Genomic DNA, 25,643 nt, shown 5'->3' on the forward strand with positions numbered 1-25,643 from the left:
AAATCCTTATTTTAATATGTCCCCTAAATGCCCCATCAGTGTCCTTAATCGTGTACCCCAACAACTTTATGTGTTTTTGTGATTTAAGATTGGTGGGAAAGGTGCTCCTCCAGACAAACTCACCACAAGCACCACAATATTTCATTTCTCGTGTCAGCACGGTTGTCAAATGTGAAAAGTAAACACTCTTGTGTTTGTGGGATTGAAGGTGTCGTTTGTAATTATTTTTATAATCATGTTTACAAATATTACAATATGTTTTGGGCTTACGTGGGGCTATCATTTGTGAAAACTTGGCTGTGTGCTTGTTGGATGGAAGCTGCCTTTTATAATTTTTTTTATAGTCATATTCGCAAACATTGCAATAAGTTTTACTGATTTTATTAATCATATTGTTGCAGTTTTTAGAACCTTCACATGAAATTTAGTATTAAATTTCTTTATAAATAACCCCTATGTACATTTCCCCTTAATTGGCTGTTAAATGAAATAATCGCACCTTAGTTAGTCCATCGCAACACATAGCAAATCATAGGCCCTTCTAACAGTTATTTCATTATTATGTGTGTCAGGTAAGGATGTGTTTCCAGTAGTTGACCTTGCGTTGCATCAAATCAAATAAGATAGATCCCCTTTTCAATTGCCCCAAAACTCCATTGCCAGCAGCGTTCGCCTACATTACCAGCAGCATTCGCCGCCATTACGCACATGGTCAAGCCGGAGAAGAAGGGCGTGGCCCGCCCATCGTCATAAAAAGGTGGAGCCAGAAAGCCCTTACGACCAACCAGGAATCGGTGGGCATGGCTTGAGAGGGCGTGGAGCGAAACATCTGGCAGGTTCGCAAAGGTTCCAAGGGCGTGGCCATATAACCCGTCGCACGAAGCCCCCACCAGCAGATGAGTAAGGGAGCACGCCTTGAGAACGCATGAGGGAGAGCGGACGCATGAGGCAGAGGACGTGCGAGGCCTGAGAGAGACGCGCAACCTGCAGAGGTATGAGAGGAGAGACGCTGCTTCAAACAGCCCCAGCCGCGTACAGCTCTGACGTGCTGCTTCGAGCAAACCTGCTGTGTGAACCCGAGTGCGGGAAGTCGGCGGCCGCTCGCATCCAAGCCCGCCGCCCTGCACGGGCCCTTCTTCTCCCTCCAGCCAATCCTACCTGCAATTCCCTATTCGTGTGAGTCTGTTTGTGTTGTCCTGTCTGGGTTTAAGTAAGACTGTATAAGCTAAGGATTGCACTGTGTCTTCTTCTTCTTCTTCTTCTGTAAATTACTTTCGTTTCTTTCCTTCTCCTTTGGTTTCTTTGGCTGTGTAAATAATAATAATAAATATCTGTTCCTCCTAACCTTGGCTTTCTTTCTCATCTGACCGCTTTCGTGATTTCCCCATTGAGTTCCTGTGGCGCGATTTTGGCCGAACCGCTTCGCAATCGGGTTTAGTCTACTGCTAACGGCCCGGATTCCGGACTGCTAAACCGCTCGGCAAAATACCATCTTGTCCGGGATTCGAGCGGTACTTGTCTCCCTGTTTTGCGGAGGGATTGATAAAGGTATTCGGGCTAAGACCTGGACCAATAACCCTGATCAATCCCCCCCCCCCCCCCCCCCTGCAAAGGAGCGTTACAAGTACCAGGAATGGAGACGGCCAGCTTAACGACGAGGGGATTAAACACCCCTCGGTAAGGGGAGTGCCGTCGTCCGGATTCCGTAACAATGTTTCTTTAAACTAAAAATCAATTTTTTTTATTTTAAGGATTAGTTTGTAATATGTAAGGGGTGGGGGTTTCTATATAGCGATGGTATTTTAAGGTTTCTATATAGCATTACCCGTGGTAAGCCTGGGTTTTCCTGGTAGGAATTCGCATTCGCGGTCACAAAGGTTCACAAACATATACAAATATTCACAAACTTGCAATGTTGTACTCATATTTTTTTAAAATCATACGGGTAAAAATTGGTTGTTATAATTATTTTTTTGGGGGAAATCGTGAAAATCACAAAAATCGTGAAAATCGGGAAAATGATAAATCGGAAATTTTTTGAAAATCACATTTTTTTTTTTTTTAAATCATGAAATCTGAAAATAATAATAATTAATTGGTCACTTTCGTTTTGTGGTGAGTCACTTCCTGTTTTTGAGTTGCAACAGTTTCGGTTTGGGGGTAAGGGGATGTGGGGAATGTGGGTAGGGTGGCCTGAGCTGTCCTGTCCTGGATCTCTCCTGTCTATACTACTCACAATGAATATCCATGGCAATATGAGTATATCCAAGGCAACATAAAATAAAAATTTAAACAAAATGTATAGAGTTGAACAGTTGACTGTAGGTTACATCTGATAAGTAAACCATTTATGTGGACACATATTACGTATGGCAGCATGTGATATATGTAATGCAAGTCGGGGGGGTGAGGGGAAGGAGGGGGATGGAGGAGGGTGTTTAGACCCTGTTGATTCAATTAAAGCGGGTGGTAGAAGGTAACAGGGTGTTGTGGTCGAAGGTAAAAATCGAACTGTCCCATCTTTCCGCACCAGGACCACTGGTGATGCACATGCTCCATCAGAGGGTTCAATTACATCCTCGGCATACATTCTGGCAATTTCCTCCTTAAGTCCAGTCATCTGTCCTTTCATGTTTTTGGCCTCAGCCCTCTGAGCATCAATATTCTTGGTCATTTCAGCTCTTTGAGCATCCATCTTCTCATTTATTTAAGCTTTCTGAACATCTGCGCCCAGGCCAGATGAAGTCCTCCCCAAACAAATCCCCCCCAAGAAGTTCTGTGCAACAATGCAAAAACTCCCCAAGAAGTTCTGTCGCTCAAGCTTTTGGGTCCGACTATCTGCCATGATCTTTCTTGGGAAAACCATATTTCCAAGCTGGCCGCCAAAGCCAGTCGCCGACTGGGCATCCCTTCGTCGTGCGAATTCCCTCCTTGGCACACCTGAGCTCCTCACCACATACAAGGCTTTCATCCGCAGCTCAATATAATACTGTTCCTCCCATCTGGGCCGGTGCTCCTGCCTCACACCTAGCTCGGCTTCACGCTGTTGAAACCAAAGCTTTCAAAATCATTGGAATCTCCCGCGATGAAGCTGATTGTGAGGGCCTTTCACCAAGCCCTGTCCCCCAAATATTCCCACAGGTCGGACAAGATCTGCCAGCAACCCTCTCCTGGTGAAATTGCCAAAATCAAGACTCTCTGCTCACCTCCACTCCTTCATTCCTCTTACTCCCACGTCTGGAACAAACTCCCTCATTCTCTTCAATCCCACTCCTCCCTCCAGGTCTTTAAAACAGCTGTTCACCACCATCTCTTATCTTCCCCCATCCAAAACCTTGATCTCCTCTACCCCCGTTAATTCACCCCCAGATTAACTTTTTTTTGGAATACCGATTTATTTCCTGGAAGTTCTAGCAGTGTCCATGTGTTTTATACCTCTCCCCCCTCCCCCCCCCTGCCTTTCCATGCCTCCTGCCCCCCTCAAGCCCTCTCCCTCCCACAGATCTTCCGATGTCCCTGTTCTCTGCTGTTGTACTTGTGTGCTTCCCTCTCTCGCCCCATCTTGTCTCCCACTCCCTTTATTGTATGTTTTGTGTGTCCGTTTTTTTTGTGATTGATGTTAGCTCTTACACGAGCCTCGATCTTGAATACAAACAACAAACAAACAAAAAGACTGAATCCTGATGGGAAAACCAGCGTGCACAAGGACCAGTCCTCGGCAGAAAAGCCGATCGAGCAAAAGCTCCTCGGCACAGTCGCCAGACAAATTGACCCACACAGACGTTCTTCTTACTTTCTCTAACTTTACCTCATTCCCTTTGGAAGCAGAGCAATTAACAAAGCGCCAACTGTCCTTTTTACGGTTAACTGACTTTCACATTTCACATCCCTAATCTAACACTCGCACATTCACCCTCTGCACCTTTCCAAGCATGCACATCACCCGCTTCCCCGCTCCATCCCATTCGGGCACCCAGCCGGTTGACATGCGGGTTAGCGAGGCATCGGAAATACATCCCATTACCTTCTCTATCTATCTGTCCTTGTACTTCTCTCCTTTTCCCCAGAATGAAAGTGGCACCGATGTGTCTGTGACAAGTTGGCCGTATAAGGAGCTTCTGTGCGTTGTTAAGGTTTTCTATTGTGACTGCTTGCTTTTTAAACACATGCCTTTTGCTAAATTAAATAACAACCCTTTTCTAAACTATCCAGTTGTCAGATTCTATCGATTCAAGATAGTGTGTTGCAAAACAGGTGGTTGTCCCCCGCTGTTCCGTTTTGGGTAGTAGGTAGCCAGCGTGTCCACCTTCGGTAACGCTTGACCGTATCTTGATATTGGTGGCACGTTGGGAGCACAATTCCCTATCTGGGGTGTTTAATTTGCCGGGAAGGTAAAGCGGGATTTGGCCGCTGAATCCTACTTAAATTAAACGTCTCAGACGCATCTGTGGTTGCTTAGCAACCCATCACACCGTGGAGTTATCTGTTGGACGGCGGCTGCAGGACGTCTATCGGGGAAGCGATTGTGAGATCTCCCCTCATAATTCACCAAAACGGATCCGTAACATCAACAATATTTATTTTTTCTTTCTTGTGTGAAGAATATATAGACAGCAAAAAATCTTTTACTGATAAACAAAATATGGTGAAATAGGTGTTTTCAAATGAACATCCATGCATTCTAAACCCACCTGGTATATTTTAATGTCATTCTCCTCTGGCTTCCTGTATAACAATCTGTGGTTACCATGGCAACACAAAGAAAGTCATTTGCAGCTACAGCACATGTGTTTGAACAACAGAAGAATCAAGGGGTGCTTGACCTCATTTTGGAGATATCATCTGCGTGAACACCACAATTGGACGATGGGAACGATTGTACACACTAGACTGGTGATATTTTGGTTCTTCCATGCAGATTTGTCCGAAAGATCCACTTGGTGATCGTGATACTTCCTGAGCAAATTGTTTGCTGAGCCAAAGGGAATCTCGAGGCTCAGTGTGTAAGAGTTTCTAGAAAGCCAGTCTCTTTAGCAGTAAGTAGAGTCGAGACCCAGGGACAAGACCATGAAGGTTGTTCGCATCACCTTGGAGTCTCATTAGAAGTCCACCAAAGGACACGTACGCTGCTCTAATGGAGGCAAATAAGAGGGGTGGTAAGAGAGGGGTATTACTAAGGTGCTGCACATGCTGGATTGTGAGGGTGAGTTGTCGCCAAGGTATGCACAATTAAAACACCAGTGAATAAATAAACAAGGAAGATGTCATGCATTGCATGACACTTGCAAAATCCATAAAACAAATTTGACCTTAAAGAATTGGTGATTGAAATCAGTGACCAAATATGAAAATCCTCTCAAAATTTCAAGTCAATCGGATGAAAATTTAGGATTTCAGAAATTTGGCCTATATTGACCTTTTGGCCTATGTTGACAGAAAATATAATTGTTGGTTGAATTCAGTGACCAAATATGAAAATCCTCTTCAAATCTCAAGTCAGTCGGATGAAAATTTAGCATTTTAGAAATTTGACAAAGTTGGTGACATTTGGCCTATGTTGATCTATTGACTTTTTGACCGCCAAAAAATTGGTGATTGGATTGAGTGACCCGATATGCAAATCCTGTTCAAATTTCAAGTCAGTCTGATGAAAATTGAGGATTTTAGAAACTTCACCTAAGTTGTTGACCTTTGGCCTATGTTGACCTTTTGGCCGAGGCTGACCTCAAAAATAATTAGTGGTTAAAATCAATGGCCTGATCTGCAAATCCTCCTCAAATTTCAAGTCATTCGAATGAAAATTGATGATTTTAGAAATTTGAAAAGAAACAGTTGACCGTTGGCCGATGTTAACCTTTGGATCTTAAAATCAATAAGCTTCTTGTTTATGACCAACTCTACCATCTTGTGATGTTTTGTGAAGATCGGTTTGAAATTGTGATGATTGACATACAGACAGACAGACAGACAGAATAACGCACACGACCAACCAATATACTTGAAACATCTTCGATTTTCGCAATTAATAAATATATACACAGATTTAAATGGACATTTCTTTGGCTCAAAAGTAAGAATGAAAACTCTCCTTGTTTTGGAATAACTAGGCGTGCCTTCCGGTCACTTTGATGGCAGGTTTAATGAAAACACAGCATGATGACAAGTCGGACCCCGGCATTCGCGAGGGATACGTTTCTGGAAAATCCCACAAATGTCAGAATCACAAATGTGGGGGCATTCCTTCAATAGGAAAAGGGGGAATAGGTTTCTGGAAGTCCCTGATTAGAAGAAAATCCCACAAATGTCAAGGGAAATCCCACGAATGTCGAGGAAAATCCCCCCAATGTCGAGGAAAATCCCACGAATGTCGAGGAAAATCACACGAATGTCGAGGAAAATCCCACGAATGTCGAAGAAAATCCCACGAATGTCGAAGAAAATCCCACGAATGTCAAGGAAAATCCCACGAATGTTGAGGAAAATCTCGCGAATGTCGAGGCATTGGTTCAATGGGAAAAGGGGGACAGTTAATTGCACTAATATGCCGCTTTTCCATTGCACAGAACGGTATGGTATGGCACTGTACAGTACGGTTCAGTACAGCACTGTACAGTATGGTGCGGTAATCCCTAATCAATCGGTCTGCAGTATTGCTAGCTCGGCCCATAGGTCCGGGGTCGGCTCGATTGGTACCTATCCATAGCAGGAACCAAATTTAGCACGAGTACTTAGGTATGGTACGGTTCGCTTGGCAATGGAAAAACAAAAAAATTGATATTGGGTACAATACGGTATGGTACCACGGTGGAAAAGTGCCAATAGATTCGGTGGAGTGTTTTCATTCTGTACAGTAACTCACGGGGGATGATGTGTGACACAGCTGGTGCGATATCCTGCAAAGCTATGTTGACAGTGTAAAAGGTGGGATATCCCAAGAAGTTGTTCACAATGTGAATGGTGGGATACCCCATGAAGCTATGTGTACAGTGTGAATGGTGGAATATTCCATGAAGCTATGTGTACAGTGTGAATGGTGGGATATCCCATGAAGCTATGTGTACAGTGTGAATGGTGGGATACCCCATGAAGCTATGTGTACAGTGTGAATGGTGGGATATTCCATGAAGCTTTGTGTACAGTGTGATTGGTGGGATATTCCATGAAGCTATGTTTACAGTTTGAATGGTGGGATATCCCATGAAGCTATGTTTACAGTGTGTAAATGGTGAGATATCACATGAAGTTGTTTACAGTGTGAATGGTGGGATATTCCATGAAGCTATGTGTACAGTGTGATTGGTGGGATATCCCATGAAGCTATGTTTACAGTGTGAATGGTGGGATATCCCATGAAGCTGTTTACAGTGTGAATGATGGGATATCCCATGAAGCTATGTTTATAGTGTGTAAATGGTGAGATATCACATGAAGTTGTTTACAGTGTTAATGGTGGGAAATCTCATGAAGTTGTTTAGAGTGTGAATGGTGAGATATCCCATTAAGTTGTTCACAGTGTAAATGGTGGGATATCCCATGAAGTTGTTTAGAGTGTGAATGGTGAGATATCCCATGAAGTTGTTCACAGTGTGAATGGTGGGATATCCCGCGAAGCTCACTTATAGCGCGGCTAAATTATTTTTATGTTGCCTCGAAAACACGAAGCACAGGGCTGCGAATGTAGAAGCAGGTCATGCTCACAGCTCGTGGAAGATATGTATTTTGCGTATGTCCAGTTGCTTTGTTGGTAGCTGATGGAACATATGTTTTACAATAATTGTCAAGCTTGCGGATTGCGGGAATTCTTTTTTTCCACCCGCAAAAACAACAAATACGCGAGACACAGGGACGTGAATGTAGAAGCAGGTCGCAATTTATCAACCACGAATAAGAGGAACCCATGAATGTTTGGACCGCGAATGTTGGTGTCCGACTGCACTTCACCAACACAATGTATATTAATTTGGAAATCTCAATGAAGATGTAAAAGTAAGTGAAACACGAAAAAATGTTTTTTTTTTTTTAAAGTAGTTGTTGTTGCAAAGCAAAAGGTTTGCGGATTGCACCATGTGTTGGCTCTTAAAAGAGCTATTTACAGTACCTTCAGAAAGTATTCACACCCCTTGACCGTTTCACAGTCTATTGTGTTACAGCCTGAATTAAAATGGATGAAATTGAGATTTTTGTTTTGTCATTGATCTGCACATAAAACCCCATAATGTCACTTGGACACTTATCTTGGACACTTATCCAACCAGGATATTCTAGTTTTGTATTCTTAATAAATTTTCTCAAATTTGTAGAATATGTTTTTCACTTGGAAGTTGTGGGTTACGATGTGTAAATAAAGGTGGAAAAAGTGTGCTTTAATGAATTTTAATTCCAGGCTACAAGTATAAGGTAACAAAAGGTGAAAATTCTGAATGGGGGTGTAGACTTTCTAACTACCATGATAAATGTATTATAAAAGCACATAATCAGTGAACATGTTTTTGCTTCAAACTATAGGCAGGTTATGCTATATTTATTTTTGGAGTGATAGAGGCAGCAGTCTGTTTCCGAATACTTTCTCTTCAAAAACTCGACAGGGACCACACTAGAAAACCCGTCATTAATGATCATAAGGTCTTTGTCTGAGTAATTTGGGAAATCTGACGACTGCACTGTGAAAAAAACCTTTGTTATTATTAACTTTTAATGATGTGTATAAAGCAAGTTGCCGAGTTAGGCGCCACTGTGCTCGTGGAACTTCTGAGCCGGCTAAGTGACGTCTGAACTTCTGAGCCGGCTATCTGTTGGTAAATAAGGGACGAGTAGGAATCCAAAATGTAACCCCCACCGCCACCCCCCCCCCCCCCCCCACCTTCCCCCTGGGATCCCCCATGATCGGAAATCGAAAAATCGAAAACCGAGTGATTGTGCGGGCTACTGTCTTGTATACTTGTATACAGTCACGTGAAAAAGTAAGTATACCCCATGTGAAGTTTTGACTTTTTCAACGTATTTCAACATACAGCTATTTGATCTTCATTTCAACAATATTGATATTTAAAGATGATATAATATAACAAATATCATGAAATATTTACATTTTGTAGTCCATTGTATATTTTAAATAAACATAAATGCAAATTTCGCATGTGGAAAAAGTACGTACACCCCGACATTTATCACTACTTCAAATAACTAAAATTAGAATCAGGTGAACCAGCTCAGGTGCAAATGATTAGAACATCGCTGGAGAGGATCTTGGAGGAACCTGTCTTATTTAAATCTCAGACATTTAGTTTGGTTTGCTCTTTGTTGTTGAAGTGTGCGGCGTCACCATGCCAAGATCAAAAGAGCTCTCTGGGGCCTTCAGAAAAAAGGTTATGGATGCCTACGAGTCTGGGAAGGGATGTAAAAAGATCTCCAAACAATTTGAAATGAATCATTCGACTGTCCGGAAGATCATCTACAAGTGGAGAAGATTCGAAACAACTGCCAACTTGTTCAGGCCATGCCACCCCAGCAAGTTCAGCCCGAGAGCAGACCGCAAGATGCTGAAATAAGTCTCCGAGAACCCCAGAATGTCATCACGGGACCTATAGGTAGCTCTTGTCACTGTTGATGTCAAAGTGCACGAGTCCACCACTAGAAAGAGGCTGCACAAATTTGATCTACATGGGAGGTGTGCCAGGAGGAAACCTTTGCTGTCCAGAAAGAACATCAGGGCAAGACTAAAGTTTGCCAATTAACACCGAGGCAAAGACCAACACTTCTGTAACAATGTGCTCTGGACAGTTGAGTCAAAGGTGGAGCTATTTGGCCACAGTACCAGAAGACATGTTTGGCGAAAACCAAAGGCAGCATTTGACCACAAGAACCTGATACCAACTGTAAAGCATGGTGGTGGAAATATTATGGTTTGGGGCAGCTTTGCTGCATCAGGGCCTGGGCAGCTCACCATCATAGAATCCACTATGAATTATTGATTGTACCAGAGGGTGCTTGAGGATAATGTGAGGCCATCTTTCGGAAAGTTGAAGCTCAACCGAAGGTGGACCTTGCAACATGACAATGACCCTAAACATACCAGTAAATCCACCAAGGAATGGCTGCAAAGAAAGAAATGGAGGGTTCTGGAATGGCCAAGTCAAAGCCCGCATCTAAATCCCATCGAGATGTTGTGGGGGGATTTGAAACGACCTGTACATGCAAGAAACCCCTCAAACATCGCACAGCTGAAAGAATTCTGCATGGAGGAGTGGGCAAACATTTCTCCCTGTCCATGTCAGAGACTGGTAGACAGTTATAAGAAAGGCCTACTTGAGGTTGTTTCTGCCAAAGGGGGCAATACCACCTATTAGAGCCAAGGGTGTACTTACTTTTTCCATATGTGAAATTTGCATTTATGTTTATTTAAATTATACAATGGACGACAAAATGTAAATGTTTCATGACATTTGTTATATTATATCACCTTTATCTATCAATATTGTTGAAATGAAGATCAAATAGCTGTATGTTGAAATATGTTGAAGAAGTCAAAACTTTACATGGGGTGTACTTACTTTTTCACGTGACTGTATGTGTATCTTGTATATGTGTCACGTTTCAGAACAATCAGTCAGGTGAAAAGGGAGGATTAGCAAAAATAGCAAAACATTGGATGGATGGACGGATCCGGCCATCACGGCACATTTTACAAGTTCATCTCTTTGTGAATTGAGACCTACGAGATGACCTTAAAAGCATCCTTTTTTTTTCTTTTTCTATCGTAGTATTTTACCAGAGGCTTCCAGCTAGTTATTTATGTTGCCGTTGTGTTGATCGAAAGTATTGGTTCTCAAAGTGGTCCCTACCAACCCTCAGTGGGTGCTGGGAACTTTCAGGGGGGCGCTCCAGAGTCCACGGGCGGTAGGAGGGCGCTGACAATGATTTGGGGGGCACTGGCGATTTAGAGGAGCAGCGGCGATTTGGGGTGCTCTTTGGGCTTCCTGCATAATACCTGGTGTTGGCTTAGCGGCTAGGGTGCCAGCTTAGGATCCTAGAATCCTGGGTTCGAATCCCGGTCGATTGCTGAATTAACGCCAGGGGGGTTGACTCAGCCTGTCATCCTTCCGAGGTCGGCTAATTGAGTACCAGTTCACTGGTAATTCCCTGTTTGTCGTAAAAGGCGACAAACAGGGTTGGTGGCAGGAAGGGCATCCGGCTGTAAAACATTGCTTCAAAAAGGGGACCAACAAAAACAACAACAACCACGGTGCCCGAGAAAGGCCAACCCCCGCTTTGCGGGGAAAAATGGCCTCTAAAGGTGGTTTTTTATTGGGCTTCCTGCAGTCTGAACAGGTTACCCGGCGCCATTCGGCAAATTGGCCATCCAATCAACGACCACATTCTTTCCCCCTATGCATGGTTTTTATGATCACATATTCGCTGATGTTGTGTAGGTATTTTCTTGTCCATACATGCTCACGCAACAAACATGATAGTGTATGACATCAGCGAAATACTATTGGCCGCCAATGCGGCCAATAGTACAACAATAATTTTTGTCACGTGGTACCATTTCAACCAATCGGCTTGCAAGAATCCTTTTATGCGGGATATAATACACTCTATTCGTGCTGGACTATTCAACGTGCCTGGTTCAACTTTACAGCCTGGCCTTGCCAGCACAGACATTGGGCAAGGTATGAACAGTCGGTGTTAGCGCTGGTGTTAGTCTTTCGACATTTTGGCGTGTTGATTTCGTTATTCAAAAAAGCTTCACGTCCTGTCGACTTCAAGATGTCGGCCTCAAAGAAAAAGTGTCGTCAGTATTCCATTGAATACATCAAGTATGGATTCATTCCATCTAGTACAGGCATTTTGTATTTAAGACCTCACACTAATTGCAACAAAAACTCACTCACTTGTTTTGTGTCCCTGAATATATCCTCTTTGACCCCAAAAAAGTCTTAAGAGATCCTCTGGGGGGAAGTTCTCAAATCGGCAAAATCCAATATGGCCGCTATCCGTCTTCGTGACAATTGTTATTTAAAAAATCAAAAGCAAAGCAATCATGAGTAATACCACTTTTTATGGGTTTTTGGGGTCGAGGAATCAAATTCTGATCTTATTTTGGTGATATAAGGTCACAGAAACTCTACGAGGTCACCATCAAGGTCATTTTGGGACAACAATATAAGAATAATGCATAATGCATCTATGTAGTTTTTTTTTTTAGCAGTGGGGAATCTGCTTCTGATCTTATTTTGATGATTAGAGGTCATGCTCATTCTTTATTGGAGTCAAAAAGAATATTCTTGTGTATCTTCTGAAAAGATTAGTTTTAATTTTAATTTTCGTTTTTAAAACAAAAATTTGTAAAATAAGTCGTGTTAAGTTCCTAGTAAGAAAGCGTGCAGTAGCAGTAAGAGCAATATTTTTCCATGTTATATTTTTTTGCAATGGGCATCTTTCAGTTGTGATAATATGAAGTGTTTGATGTTCACTAAGTGTAGATAGTGGTTTCTGTTTTCAGCCATGGAGGTATCTGAAGTGTGTGCCATCTGCAAGAAATATATGGACGAGAGAGGGTCAACGGCATCAACTCTTGGAGAAAAGGGAAGTTCTGCCATCAACCAGGCCAGCAACGCAAGAAAAGACAGCATTCACACTGTGCCTGGAGAAAAGGTACACAGAGACTGTCGCCGCACATACTGTCACCGACAACAGATAGCCAAGGACACCAAGCAAGAAGAGTCAAAGCCAAGCACAAGCAATGACAGACAAGTACTTAGGTCATCTGAGGAGAGGTTCTCTTTCCAGATTGATTGCCTTTTTTGTGGTAGACCAGCAACGTTTGGAAGAAAGAGGAAGAATCAGGAAGTTCTTCAAGTCAAGACCATTGAATTCAAAGAAACGCTCCTGGCAACATGTCGCGAACGAGCAGATGCTTGGTCAGGTACTGTCAAGGCGCAAATTCTGCATGTTCATGACCTGCACGCTGCAGATGCAGTGTACCAGCAGACTTGCAGCGTCAATTTCCACACAAAGAAGCAGATACCCATGGCTCAGCAGATGAACATGGAAATCTCCAAGAGAGCAAAGCTTGGAAGGCCTAAAGCTGATGAGAAGACTGAAGCATTCTTGGATGTTGCAAAATATCTTGAAGAAAATGACGACGAGCAGATCACTGTCAATGATCTCATTACCCTTATGCAACAGAAACTGTCAGACACAAAACATGAGGCATATGGCTACACCCACATGAAGACGAGGCTGCATGAACACTTTGGTGAGAGGATAATCCAGACAGAGATTAATGGAAAGCCAAACGTGGTTACCTTCAGGACAACAGCCAGGGAGGTGTTACAGCAATACTACAAAAAGCAGCAGCAGAAAACTAACACTGCTGAAGAGAAGATAAAACTTGTACAGGCAGCTGCTAAACTGATCAAAGAAGACATCAAAGCCATGGAAACATCCCATGAAGTCTATCCATCTTGTATTGACATAGAATCACAAAAATCTGGCGTCAAATATCTACCAGCTACTCTGATGATATTATTTGAAGGACTATTTGCTGGGAAGAATGCTTGCGTCAAAGCGGCATCAATTGGACAAGCAATGATGCAAGCAACCAAGCTCATCTCCCGTTCAACCACAGATGTTGCCACCAACAGCAGGAGCAGCAATGTACCACAGCCTGTGTGTGTACCTGCAAGTTCAAGAATGGAAGGGATCGGCAGATGGACTTTGTCCGACTGAGTGGGGGTGGCAGGTGTTTTTTTTTTTTGTTTTTTTTAAATACAGAATCGAGGCTCGTGAAAGAGCGAACATTTACTTCACAAACAAATCATCCAGACAAACAAAATATATAAAAAGAGGGAGCGGAAGACAAGATGGGGAGAGAAGGGGAAGCACACAAACACAACATTTGAGAGCAGGGAGATGTGTGGGAGGGAGAGGGCTTGGGGGGAGGAGGCGTGGGAAGGGGGGGAGGTGGGAGTAGTATAAACACAGTACACCAAGGACTTCCAGGAAAGAAGTTGGTATTTCAAAAAAGTGGATTTTGGGTGAAATTAGCGGGGGTAGAAAAGATCAAGGTTTTGGATGGGGGAAGATAAGAGATGGTGGTGAACAGCTGTTTTAAAGACCTGGAGGGAGGAGTGGGATTGAAGAGAGTGAGGGAGTTTGTTCCAGAGGCGGGAGAAAAGAGGAATGAAGGAGTGAAGTTGAGCAGAGTCTTCATTTTGGCAGTTTAACCATAAGAGGGTTGCAGGCAGATCTTGTGCGACCTGTAGGAATATTTGGGGGACAGAGCCCAGAGAGAGCTGGAGGAGCAAGGCCGGAGATGAGTCGGTAGAAGACAGAAAGCCCACCAACCTGCCTGCGGTGAGTAAGTGAAAGGCCCTCGGAGGTAGCTTCATCGTGGGAGATTCCAATGATTCTGAACGCTTTGGTTTCAACAGCGTGAAGACGAGCTAGGTGTGAGGCAGGAGCACCAGCCCAAGTGCGACGAGGGGCTTGTGCCATTCCAGACAGCCCTAGCTCCTGCTCCTGAAAAACTGCTGCAGGTGATCAGGTGCAACTGTCAGGCTGACTGCAGCACCCTGAGATGCACATGCAAGAAAAATAACATTGAATGTACTCTAGCTTGTGGAAACTGCAGGGGATCTGGCTGCACAAACTCGCTCCAGATGCCATGTGATGTTGATGATGATGATGTTGATGTTGATGTTGATGTTGATGTTGATGTTGATGTTGATGATGATGATGATGATGATGATGATGATGATGATGATGATGATGATGATGATGATGATGATGATGATGACGACGACAATGTCAAGTTCTAAATTTCTTTATAAACTTGAATTCTTCATTGATTTAAATCATCTTCACCAAACATTAAGCATGGTATATACTAATAAGTCATTTGAACAACCATGCAATAACACTGATTTGTGGCAAAAAATCAGTTTTTGGTCGAGTAAAACATTGATGATTTTCATAATTTCCCCCCCAGACGATTCCTTAAGAATTTTTTCATGTGATAGAAGACATATCCAGGAATCAAAATTCGTTGAGTTTGTTTTTGTTGCAATTTGTGTGAGGTTGCACAGCTATTTCTTTCGTAAAATGCCTGTTCTAATCTCCGACGAACAAACAGTTACCGATGTGTTTGTTGTGTGGTATCACGCTGTCCAATGAAGCAATGAAACCATCTCGACTGAGCGAGCACCTGAGTAAAAAGCACAGTGATAAGGCTCACGCAGAGGTCAGCTATTTCCAATCGCTGAAAGAGAAATTTGAGAAGCGATCCACGGTACGGACGATGTTCAAAGCCAGCCAAAAGCTCGTGGATAAAGGACTGGAAGCGTCGTATAAGCTGCCATTGCTCATCAACAGATCTGGAAAACCGTATTCAATCGGCGAACAGTTGATCAAACCAGCTGTTGGGGAAGTGATAAAAACCGTTATGGGCCATGATCCGAATCCAGTTCTCTCGTCGATTGGGCTCAGCAATGATTCCGTGGCCAGGTGGATTGATGAAATGTCATCAAATGTAGAAGATAAGCTGTGTAGTGAGCTGAGAAGCACACCCTTCGCCATCCAGCTGGATGAGTCCACTTTGCGTGACAGTGAAGCTCTGTTACTCTGCTACGTTCGCTTCATCCGTGATCAGGAAATGGTGGAAGAAATGTTATTTGCCCGCTCTCTCCAGGCCGATACGAAGGGTTCTTCCATCTTCCAAACGTTGGAGAAGTACTTTACTGATAAGAACATATCGATGGAGAACATTCTCGCTTGCGCGATGGAAGGGGCACCAGCGATGGTTGGCCGCCAGCGTGGTTTTATTGCACTTCTGAAGAACCGGGTACTGTCCGTGTTCGCCATTCACTGTTGTGCACCGCCAGCATCTTGTAGCAAAAGCTCTCAGCACCAGACTTCATACATCACTCCAAACAGTAATCAATGCAGTGAATAAAATCAAGGTGTCGTCTCTGCATGATCGGCTGTTTCGTCAGCTTTGCTAGGAGAACGATGAGGCATTCGAGCGGCTCCTGTTGCATACCGAAGTTCGATGGTTGTCCAAAGGCGCTTGTTTGACCCATTTCCATGCCCTCTTCTCAACAGTGGTCGAGTTTCTGTCGGAAATTGACACGGAGCTATCGGAGAAAGTGAATGTGATTGAGCATGATGTGGCTTACCTCACGGACATATTCAGTATACTGAATGATGTCAACAAACAACTCCAGGGTGACCATATGACGCTGATTAAAGCAAAGAAAGTGATCGGCGCGTTCGTAACCAAGGTGACTCTGCACATGGAAACCCTTGGAAGCAGAGATATGTACCACTTTCCCCGGTTGGCAAAGGAAACTGCTGTTTCTGATGAAGAGCTGCTCTTTTATTGCAATCACCTTGAGAAAATTCGTGGAGATATGGAGCAGCGTTTCAGAGACATGCTCGAACTGTCGGTGCCAGCATGGGTGATCAACCCATTCAAATGTGATATTCAAGATGTGAAGCACGAATTACAGGATGAAATTATCAACCTCCACAATGACGATGAGGCGAAGGCAAGATTCTCGCAGCATGAATACGGCAAATTCTGGATTCTGGAGCAGGGCGAATACCCCGCAATGTGGACAGAGGCAGAACTGCTGCTGATGGCATTCCCCACATCATACCTCGTTGAAAGAGGGTTCAGCGCCGTGATGGTGCTGCTGACCAAGTATCGAAACCGCCTTGACATTACCAAGAGGGGCGATCTGCGTCTCTACCTCACTGAGATGGAGCCAGACGTTCGTAATCTCGCAGCGAGTCACCAGGCCCACCCTTCACACTAACGGTATTTGGGCAAGTGATAACAGATTCCCAGTTTGCCTCACCTGGACCTGTTCTACTGAAACATTGTAGGTCGTGCAAAATAAAATAAAAAGTAAAGTAAAATAAAGTAAAATATTATTCAGAACATACAGACTTGGCATTTAATATGGAATATTTTTTTTGTGGGGGTGAACTTACTTTTCAAGATGTCTTAGAACCAAAAGTTCATTGGAATTATGTTGAAATTATTCTAGATTTTGTTAATGTGACCTTTAAAAGAAACAAAAACCACATTTGACATTTCAAAACAAATAAATTGATCCTTGAAAGTGATGTAAACTGATATCGAACTAAATTCATGGACAGTACTGTGTTATACTTCTGTACGTTTTCCAGAAGTATCTCTTTATTTTGCACATTAGCCAAATTTTTTTTTGACAAAAACAAAAGTTAAATTACGACTGGGATTACGGACAGTAAAATTACAGTTCAGTACTTCGTGTAACCCCCACGAGCATTCAGGAGAGCACGTACACGTTGAGGCATGCTGTTCACGAGATTTGCCAAGGTTTGGACAGGAATCGCTTGCCATGCAGTGACAATAGTCTGCTGCAATTCACGCACAGAGGTCGGCTGCTGGTCCAAGTGGTCGATTCGACGCGTTAATTCTGCCCACAAGTTCTCTATCGGATTCATATCCGGGGACATGGCAGGCCACTCCATATGCTCTACACCATGGTCAGCAAGAAAGTGTTGGATCATGTGAGCACGATGAGGCCGTGCATTGTTATCTTGGAAGACAAAGTTTCCTCGAAAGGTTGCACGAGCAAATGGAAGCAATGTTTCTTCCAGAATGGCCCTGTACTTGAACTGGTTCAGGTTTCCATTCAGAACAGCTAGGTCAGTTTTGCCCCCTGCATGAAAAGCAGCCCAAACGGTCACCACCTCCAGCTTGGACTCTTGGCACTATACAATCTTTGTTGTAGGCTTCATGCACTTGTCTGCGCACTCGGACGTGGCCATCTTGACGGTAGTCCAGAAATCTAGACTCGTCACTGAAGATCACGTGATTCCAGTGTCCTGGCTGCCATTGACGGTGCTCTCTGGCCCACTGCAATCGGCACTGGCGGTGTTGTCTGGTCTGGCGTGGTTTCTCAGGGGACGCCTGGCACGATAGCCTGCTTGAACCAGTCGTTGGTTGACTAGCCTTCTGGATACAGGCACATTTGTCAGTTGCTGCCACTCAGCCCTAAGCTGATTAGCTGACTTGGTACGGCCATTGCGGACTAACCGGTGCAGCTGGCGATCATCCCTCCTTGTGGTTCTGCGGGGACGTCCTGGCCTCAGTATTGGAGTAGGGACACCCCTCTGAGCATTTAGTTTCAGGATCTTTGACACCTGACCTTGAGTGATGCCATACTGCCGAGCAATAGCACGCTCTTTCATGCCGTAATTTCGTAAAGCCACCACTCCATGACAAACAGCATTGTCGAGTTGACGGACCATCTCCAGAGGAAGTGGCAATAACTTTTGGAGACGTGCAGCAGTTGTTTTCCACTAATACAGAACGCAACAACCCTTGTATACCCGACTGTGAAGCCAATCGTAAAATGCACCTGTCCGTACATTTTGCCACACCACCTGTGATATAATCCTGTTGTTGACTTCTTGCTGCGACAGACAATCAGTGACATGGTTCTTTTAACAAATAAATCACCAAAGTGTAAAAGAAACTCACCAGATTGATATACTGAGTTAAGAAAGTAAACCCAAGTCAAGTAAAAAAAAATATTCCATATTAAATGCCAAGTCTGTATTTGGCTTCTGTTCTTTTTGCTTCCTATCTACATAAATTCTGGGTGTCCGACCACGAACGATAGGACAAGGGGGGCATTGGGCCGGTCCAAGAGGGCAGAAGGGGGCGGTAGTCCAAAAAAGTTTGAGAACCACTGATTCTAAAGAGTTGAAATTATGCTTCTTTATGAGAGCTGCTCCACTGTCAGCATCTTCTTTTCCCTTTATTTTCTCAATTTATGTTTATACTGGTATCCCCCGCTTAACGAAGGTTCTCTACAATGAATGGTTTCATTTTGGCCTATGTATCGCTTGATGAAGGTCTTCATTCGTTACAATGAAGGAACCGTCACAGTGTCATGGTGATTGCGCAATGCCACTTCCGCATGGCGATGATAAGTATGATAAGTTTTTCCACCAATTAACTTTTCAGTGAGGTGATTAACTTTTCAGAAGGCTGTCGAATACTGTAATCAACTTTTCGGAATTGAAAGAGTTAAAAATAACAATTTCTTCCACCACTTCCTGCTATCCCTGCCCACCTGGGCATTGGAGGCAATGAAGCCTGTGATCAGGCAGCCAAACGTGCACTAAGGTCTGAGTTCAAAACCCCAATCCCTCTGGGCCCATCAGAACTCTCTAATCTAATTAGGAACAACAATAAGAAAAAATGGCAATTTCAGTGAGAGACCTCCATCAAGGGGAGATGGTGCTATAAGGTGTACCCTTTGGTTGAATCATCTGTTTCGTTTCCTCAACTCTCCCGAAGAGACCAGGCCATCCTCTGCAGGCTCAAACTCGGACATTGTGCTCTAAACTCCTATTTATATCGGATAAGGTGTCACCCGATGGGGCTCTCTGAGCGGTATAAGGTTTTCGAAGATTTGAAACACATCCCAAACACACCCAGATAGTGCCTTTTCCACTCTGCTAGAGAAATGGGGATCACATGGTCATGTGTACCGGATGCACTTTGCCGACTGAGCCAAAAGCACCCTCGACTCCGCAAATCGGTTTTAAAATCTATAAAAGAAATGGGACAAACAATATAAAGCCCCCAGTATTTTTTCCTTTGGCCGAAGTGTTTAGGTGTGTGGCATATATAGAGCCTAGCGGCTCTGAAAACGCCCTTAAAACCAAAAAGAAGAAGACGACGACCACTTCCTGCCACTGCCTTCAGACGGAAATTTGGACACAAGATTGTTTTGGTGTTACAACTAAATGAACTTTATTATTGTTGTTTTACAGTCTTTATTATTAGCTAAATAATATTATTATATTGTCAGGTGAAACTATGAATTGAATGATGATGATTGAATGATGATGAATTGCGAAAGATGATGGGAATAGAGCCTGTGATTGATGCTGTGAAGAGAAACAGTTTGAGATGGGTTTTTTTTGTTTTTTTTGTATACTAAATCGAGGCTCGTGAAAGAGCTAACATTTATTTCACAAACAAATCAACCAGACAAACAAAACATATAAAAAGAGGGAGCGGAAGACAAGATGGGGAGAGAAGGGGAAGCACACAAACACAACATTTGAGAGCAGGGAGAAGTGTGGGAGGGAGAGGGCTTGGGGGGAGGAGGCGTGGGAAGGGGGGATTGGATGAAAGTGACTGGTTGAGAAGAGTGATGGAAATGAATGTGGAAGGAAGTAGAGGATGGGGAAGACCGAGAAAGACTTGGCTAAAGATGGTCGAAGAAGAAATGCGGGCAAGGGGGTTAACAAGGAGAGATGCAGAAAATAGGGCAAATGGAGAAGATTGTCATGGGGACCGCAAGGCTAACCCCCGCTCTAGCAGGGAAAATGGCCTTAAAATGCCTGTTGTTGTTGTTGTTGTCAGGTGAAACTAAAACCATCGTTATACCAAGCACAAGGCTTGGTATTTAGACTGACAAATTATGGTTGGGAAACTAAGTGTAATCTTCCCATTATAAATAATGAATAATGAGGTCCTGCATGACATCCTGTCATCACTTCAATCTGTGGAGCTGTTTTGCCTGACGAGGGCAAGTAAGCCACAGGTGAGTTTATTGATTAAGGTAGAATAATTATTTTAAAATTTCGTCATTTTAATACTTAAATGGCCCTTAACCCCAATATTTTAATGCCACCCCCCCCACCCCGAGAGCAATAACAAAAAGGTGCAATAATGAAGGTACGAAATACTCACAACCGCGTCGCCGCGTCAGTGCTCGTCTCGTCGCCCTCGATCCGATACACCTTTCCATACATCACGTACTCAAACTGATCTGCTCTGAGCAACAAAACAAAGGAGAACAACAGTGAAGAGCATTGCCATTCTCGAACATTAACAAAGCAACCGATTGTTTAATCCAAGACATCTTCGTCCGACTCACATCGCTCCTTGGGCCACAAGGGCAATACGCTGCATTTGTGAAACATGTCATCACAGTCATAGACAAGGTTCTGAGTTAAAAAATAAACAAACGAGTTCAAACTCCTTACGATGACAAACATGGCACTGCCCATTGAGTATCATTTTGTAACAGCACGTGTCGTGATGTTTCCTCATCGTAAACACAATTTCAAAACTAGAACGCCACTCAGAAGAGCGCACACTCCCGCCGTGGGTCAAGTTGGAGCCCTATCTTCCAATGGTAAAAAAATCCTTCAAAAAATTCCTGGATCCGGAATAATATCCTGAGCTTCCCCAAAAACTAATCAATTCTTCCTTATCCCAAGGACAATCATCTCACCAACTTTCATCCAAATCCGTTCAGAACCTTTCCAGATATCTTGTTCACAAACACACACACGGACGGACACGATTGAATGCATTACTCCCTGGCGGGAGTAATAAACAGTGGATTGAATCAACAGTTCAACATGCATTGAGGTTTACTAATGCGGATTACCTGCTCGGCCTGTCATCAGCTGGACAGTATTCACCGTCGTCCGGCGTACCATCCTCATACAAGCTGCTCGCAATAACCAAGCGGAACTTATCTCCTGCATGCACACAGCATTAACCACTCAGACGGTACTACAAACAAGGGTTCAAGATTTTCCAAAAACAGAACTTTGCTTTGATATGAAGGATCAAAATTTTTTAAAGCAGTGGATCTTCACCTTTACAGGAACTCCCTGTTATCCGTCTGCATGGATTGAATATCAGCTCAAACCTCACCTGGGAAAAGTACATCTCTGGTATAGCTAAAAGAGCCTTCCAGAGCGCCTTGGCTGCTAATTTAGTGCTCGGCGATATCTTTCTCAAGCTGCTATGCTCCATCTATACAAGGCCACTATACGTCCTGTCATGGAGTATCATTGTCATATTTGGGCTGGTGCTCCGTCCGGCCTGTCACCTATCTCTTCTTGACAGAATCCAGTGACGTCCTGCCATTCTTGGTGGGACAGGAGTTGTGATTTATGTACTAGCTCCATTATGAGACTGAGATCAATATAAAATAGATATATACATGTTTAAAAAAAAATAATGTCAAAAGCACTTCTGGAAGAGGCATAATTACATGCTCGGCAAGTTACGTAACACTGCTTTCCCTCGCGGTCCCTCTGTGCTGTCTTTCCCTCGCGGTCCCACTGTACTGTCTTTCCCTCGCGGTCCCTCTGTGCTGTCTTTCCCTCGCGGTCCCTCTGTGCTGTCTTTCCCTCGTGGTCCCTCTGTGCTGTCTTTCCCTCGTGGTCCCTCTGTGCTGTCTTACCCTCGCGGTCCCACTGTACTGTCTTTCCCTCACGGTCCCACTGTACTGTCTTTCCCTCGTGGTCCCCCTGTGCTGTCTTTCCCTCGCGGTCCCTCTGTGCTGCCTTTCCCTCACGGTCCCCCTGTGCTGTCTTTCCCTCGTGGTCCCCCTGTGCTGTCTTTCCCTCGATGTCCCACTGTACTGTCTTTCCCTCGCGGTTGTCAGCTCTTTCAAGAGCCTCGATTCAGTATAAATAAATAAAAAACTGCAAGGGGTTTCAACACCAAGCTGCACGGACACATGATCACCTATGCCGACGTCGTGCCAAACAAACTAATTTCCATCGCATCTGAGGATTACCATGCAGAGGAGGTGGAAACACCTACAAACCACATCAATGGGTAAAGCTTTGATATCATTCATCATCATGTTTCACGTACATATCCCATGAAGAAAAACAAACAAGTAAAATTCCAAGTAAAATGGGGAAAAATAGATTTACAAATAAAATGCAACAATAATGGTACAGCACTATCATACAATGGCCAGATGTATCATGGTACCAGTGCACGGTGAGGAGATGCATGGCGGGGACGATTCTTCATCGGTATGTGCCTATCATATTAACAAGATCGATTAATCAGGTCTAGCAGGTAGCCTCTGTTGAGCGGGTGACCATACGTGCCCCACAGGTGGCAATTGCACATTCTCGGATTGCAAGCTGATGCTCTAAGGATTGCCAACACACAGGCCGCGCATCTCGCTGAATGTATTGTTGCGGATTCGGAGTACGGCACTCCCCTTAGCAAAGGGGGGTTAATCCACTTGTCTTGTTAAACCGGCCGTCTCCGATCCTGGAAGATATCGCGCTCCTTCCGGTCGGAAGCAGGGCAATTCTCCCGCCCGAGCCACGGACAAGATGGTAATTGCCGAGCGGTTTAGCAATCCGACGCTCAAGCCGTTAGCGGCAGTCTAAACCCGATTCTAGCGGTTCCTAATCGTGCCACGTATATTCAAATGAAGGAAGGGACGAAAACGATCGGATGGAGAGAGAAACCAAAGGGTAAAAGAAAGAACAAGGGTTTATTAACTATTCTACAAGAGGAAAACGAAAGTGCAAGAATATACAATGAAGGAAAAAGCAGGACACAGGTCAATTCTGAAACAGGCTTACTTATGAGCCCAGACAAACGAACACACTTACACGAATGGGAGGATGGAAATGGCTGGGATGGCTGGAAGGATGAGACGGTCCAAGGAGCTGGCGGGGCAGGACAAGGTCCGGGGATGGCGGCATGCCGTTGAGGTCCCGCATGAACGCCCACGCTCAGGTTCAGCGGTGAAACCCGGCTGGCCGCGCTGGTGATATTGCCGCGGTATTGGTGACGCAAGCGCACCGACTCTCGTACGCGCACACGAATGTTTGGGCCAACAAAAGAAAAGGTTTTCCGGGCACGTCTGTCCTCCTCCCTCTCCTCTGCGTGCTCTTCTCCTGTCTCATCTCCATAAGCAGTCCCCGCGACCGCTTTTATTGCCCGTGGCTCAGATCAAACCGCGTCTTCCAGGGCACGCCCGCGATGGTCTTTTGTCAGCCCTGGTTGGCTGGTGGGAGCTTGCTCACCCCGCCTCCGGTGGTGCGTCGGCGTGCCACGCCCATGATCTGGCGGCTCCTCCCCCTTCTTCGGGCTTTGCCTCGTGGCTCATGGCGTATTGTGGGTGAGCGATAAGGCGGCTGCGGCTGGCAGAGGCGCGGACTTATTTGGAGGCGGCTGTTGCCGCAAAATGAACGTGGTTGCAAGGGGGCATAGGTTATTTGATTAATGCAACGTAGTTTCAACTACTGCGAACAGAGCCTTAACTAAACACATACGAATGAAATATCTATAGAGAGGTCCTATGGTGTCCTACGTGTTGTACATGGCTTAACTAGGGTGCGATCTTTAACATTAGAAAAATGTGGATATTTACAGGGGATTATTTATAAGGGAATATTACAGATATTTACAAAGTGGAGGGTTCTCAAAACCGCAACACAGCACCCTCATTCCTCCACGCACGTCCCGGGCCGACAAAACTTTAACATAATGTGACACTTAGATGGAGTTACCCTCTACTATTAACTTCACCCTGAGTACGACATTTTTAAAAGAGCGTTAAGTTTGTCCCACCTGCTACGTTGCATCCTACCTAACAGACTCACGCCCACAGAATAACCGAATTGCGGAATTATTTTCAAACTAAACATTTAGCCGGTGGGGAGCATGTTATTTACAAAGTTACATTATTTTGACTATTTACAAAACGAACCCAGGACCTGTCATTTGGGGAAACAAAAAGAATCCTGCGGGAGAGAGGAAAAGGCATGCACTGTACTGCACCGATACACCATACTCAAGTGCCTGGGGATGCACAATTGATATTGCAGTGCACCCCCGAGCACAAGAGCATCACAAAGCACCAAAGCACCATCAGCACCAATAAGCACCATCAAAGCACCATCCAGTGCAGTCATCACAGTTGATAATAAGCACACATAAATAATGAATGGTGTTCGACGTCTTCTTCTCCGCTCTGCTGGGCCGATGGTCTTGATGTTGTTGTTCTTGATTCTGATGTTCTTGGATGCTTGCGGCCTATTTGGTGATTAAAAAAACAGCACAAAACGCATCCGTTTTTTAAATTATGGCCAGCAGGGGCCAACTATGGTGGTCCACCTGCATGGCTTAGTGCCACCTCACCGAGGTCTGCAAGCGAAGACTTCTGGCCACAATGGCCGGTCCCAGCAGAGGGGTCATGCCACAAACGTGTGGTCCATATGTGTGTGGTGCTTGGCCACAAAAACGTGTGGTCCATGGTGTGCTAGGCCGCAAGTCGTGCGGTCCATAAAGTGGTGCATCGGTCCAGTCAGGCAGCAGGCAGCGGGAGTTCGGGCACACAACTGCGGCTACCTGCGCACTCCCCCCGGACCCAAAAGAACAAGCCGTGAGTGGGGAAGGAAAGGACACAGCAAGCATCGGAGCAAGGTCACAAGGGTACACATCAATACAAGCAATGCAGGGTGAGGTCCGCCTGGGAAGCGAGTGGAGAAAACTCGTCCCTGTCGTACGTCACCCCCCCCCCCCCCCCTGTCACCTACTCTACCCTTGCCCCTTAGCCCGTATTTACAAAATTTACAAATTTACCAATTCGTCTCTACGTCCTGTCTTCCCCCTATTTCCTTACACCAAATTCGTCCACAATCCCAATTTCTAACCAAATTTGCCATCAATCAATTCATCATCAATCCCTCATAAGGAGGAAGAGATGGAACAACAAGCACACAATGTCACCCCCACGTCATGATGCGTCTTACGGTCCAAAACATTTGCACACAAAAAA

The 25,643-nt window shown here is 44.5% G+C and overlaps 1 protein-coding gene across 1 annotated transcript; it reads right to left on the minus strand.

The window, feature by feature from the left end:
• Positions 1-4,562: 4,562 nt before the first annotated feature.
• On the minus strand, positions 4,563-25,367 carry LOC137420949 (DNA-directed RNA polymerases I, II, and III subunit RPABC3). Its single transcript, XM_078778911.1, has 4 exons — positions 25,004-25,367; positions 21,480-21,573; positions 20,774-20,857; positions 4,563-5,131 (listed from the first exon to the last, which is right to left on the minus strand). The coding sequence occupies exons 1-4, from the start codon at positions 25,116-25,118 to the stop codon at positions 5,014-5,016; spliced, it is 411 nt and encodes a 136-aa protein (XP_078635037.1). The 5' UTR covers positions 25,119-25,367; the 3' UTR covers positions 4,563-5,013.
• Positions 25,368-25,643: the final 276 nt, after the last annotated feature.

This window comes from Myxine glutinosa, chromosome 1 (assembly GCF_964187855.1).
Source record: "Myxine glutinosa chromosome 1, kmMyxGlut1.1, whole genome shotgun sequence".
In the NCBI taxonomy this organism is placed as follows: Eukaryota; Metazoa; Chordata; class Myxini; order Myxiniformes; family Myxinidae; genus Myxine; species Myxine glutinosa.

What these genes read in the sequence shown, in the direction of transcription:
- LOC137420949 (XM_078778911.1), bottom strand. Translation starts at nt 25,118, where the DNA reads ATGGACCACACGTTTTTGTGGCCAAGCACCACACACATATGGACCACA. An exon ending in GTCTTCGCTTGCAGACCTCG is followed by an intron (nt 21,574 to 25,003) that starts GTGAGGTGGCAC and finishes GTGTGCATGCAG; the next exon opens with GAGATAAGTTCCGCTTGGTT. An exon ending in ACTGACGCGGCGACGCGGTT is followed by an intron (nt 5,132 to 20,773) that starts GTGAGTATTTCG and finishes TGCCTCCATTAG; the next exon opens with AGCAGCGTACGTGTCCTTTG.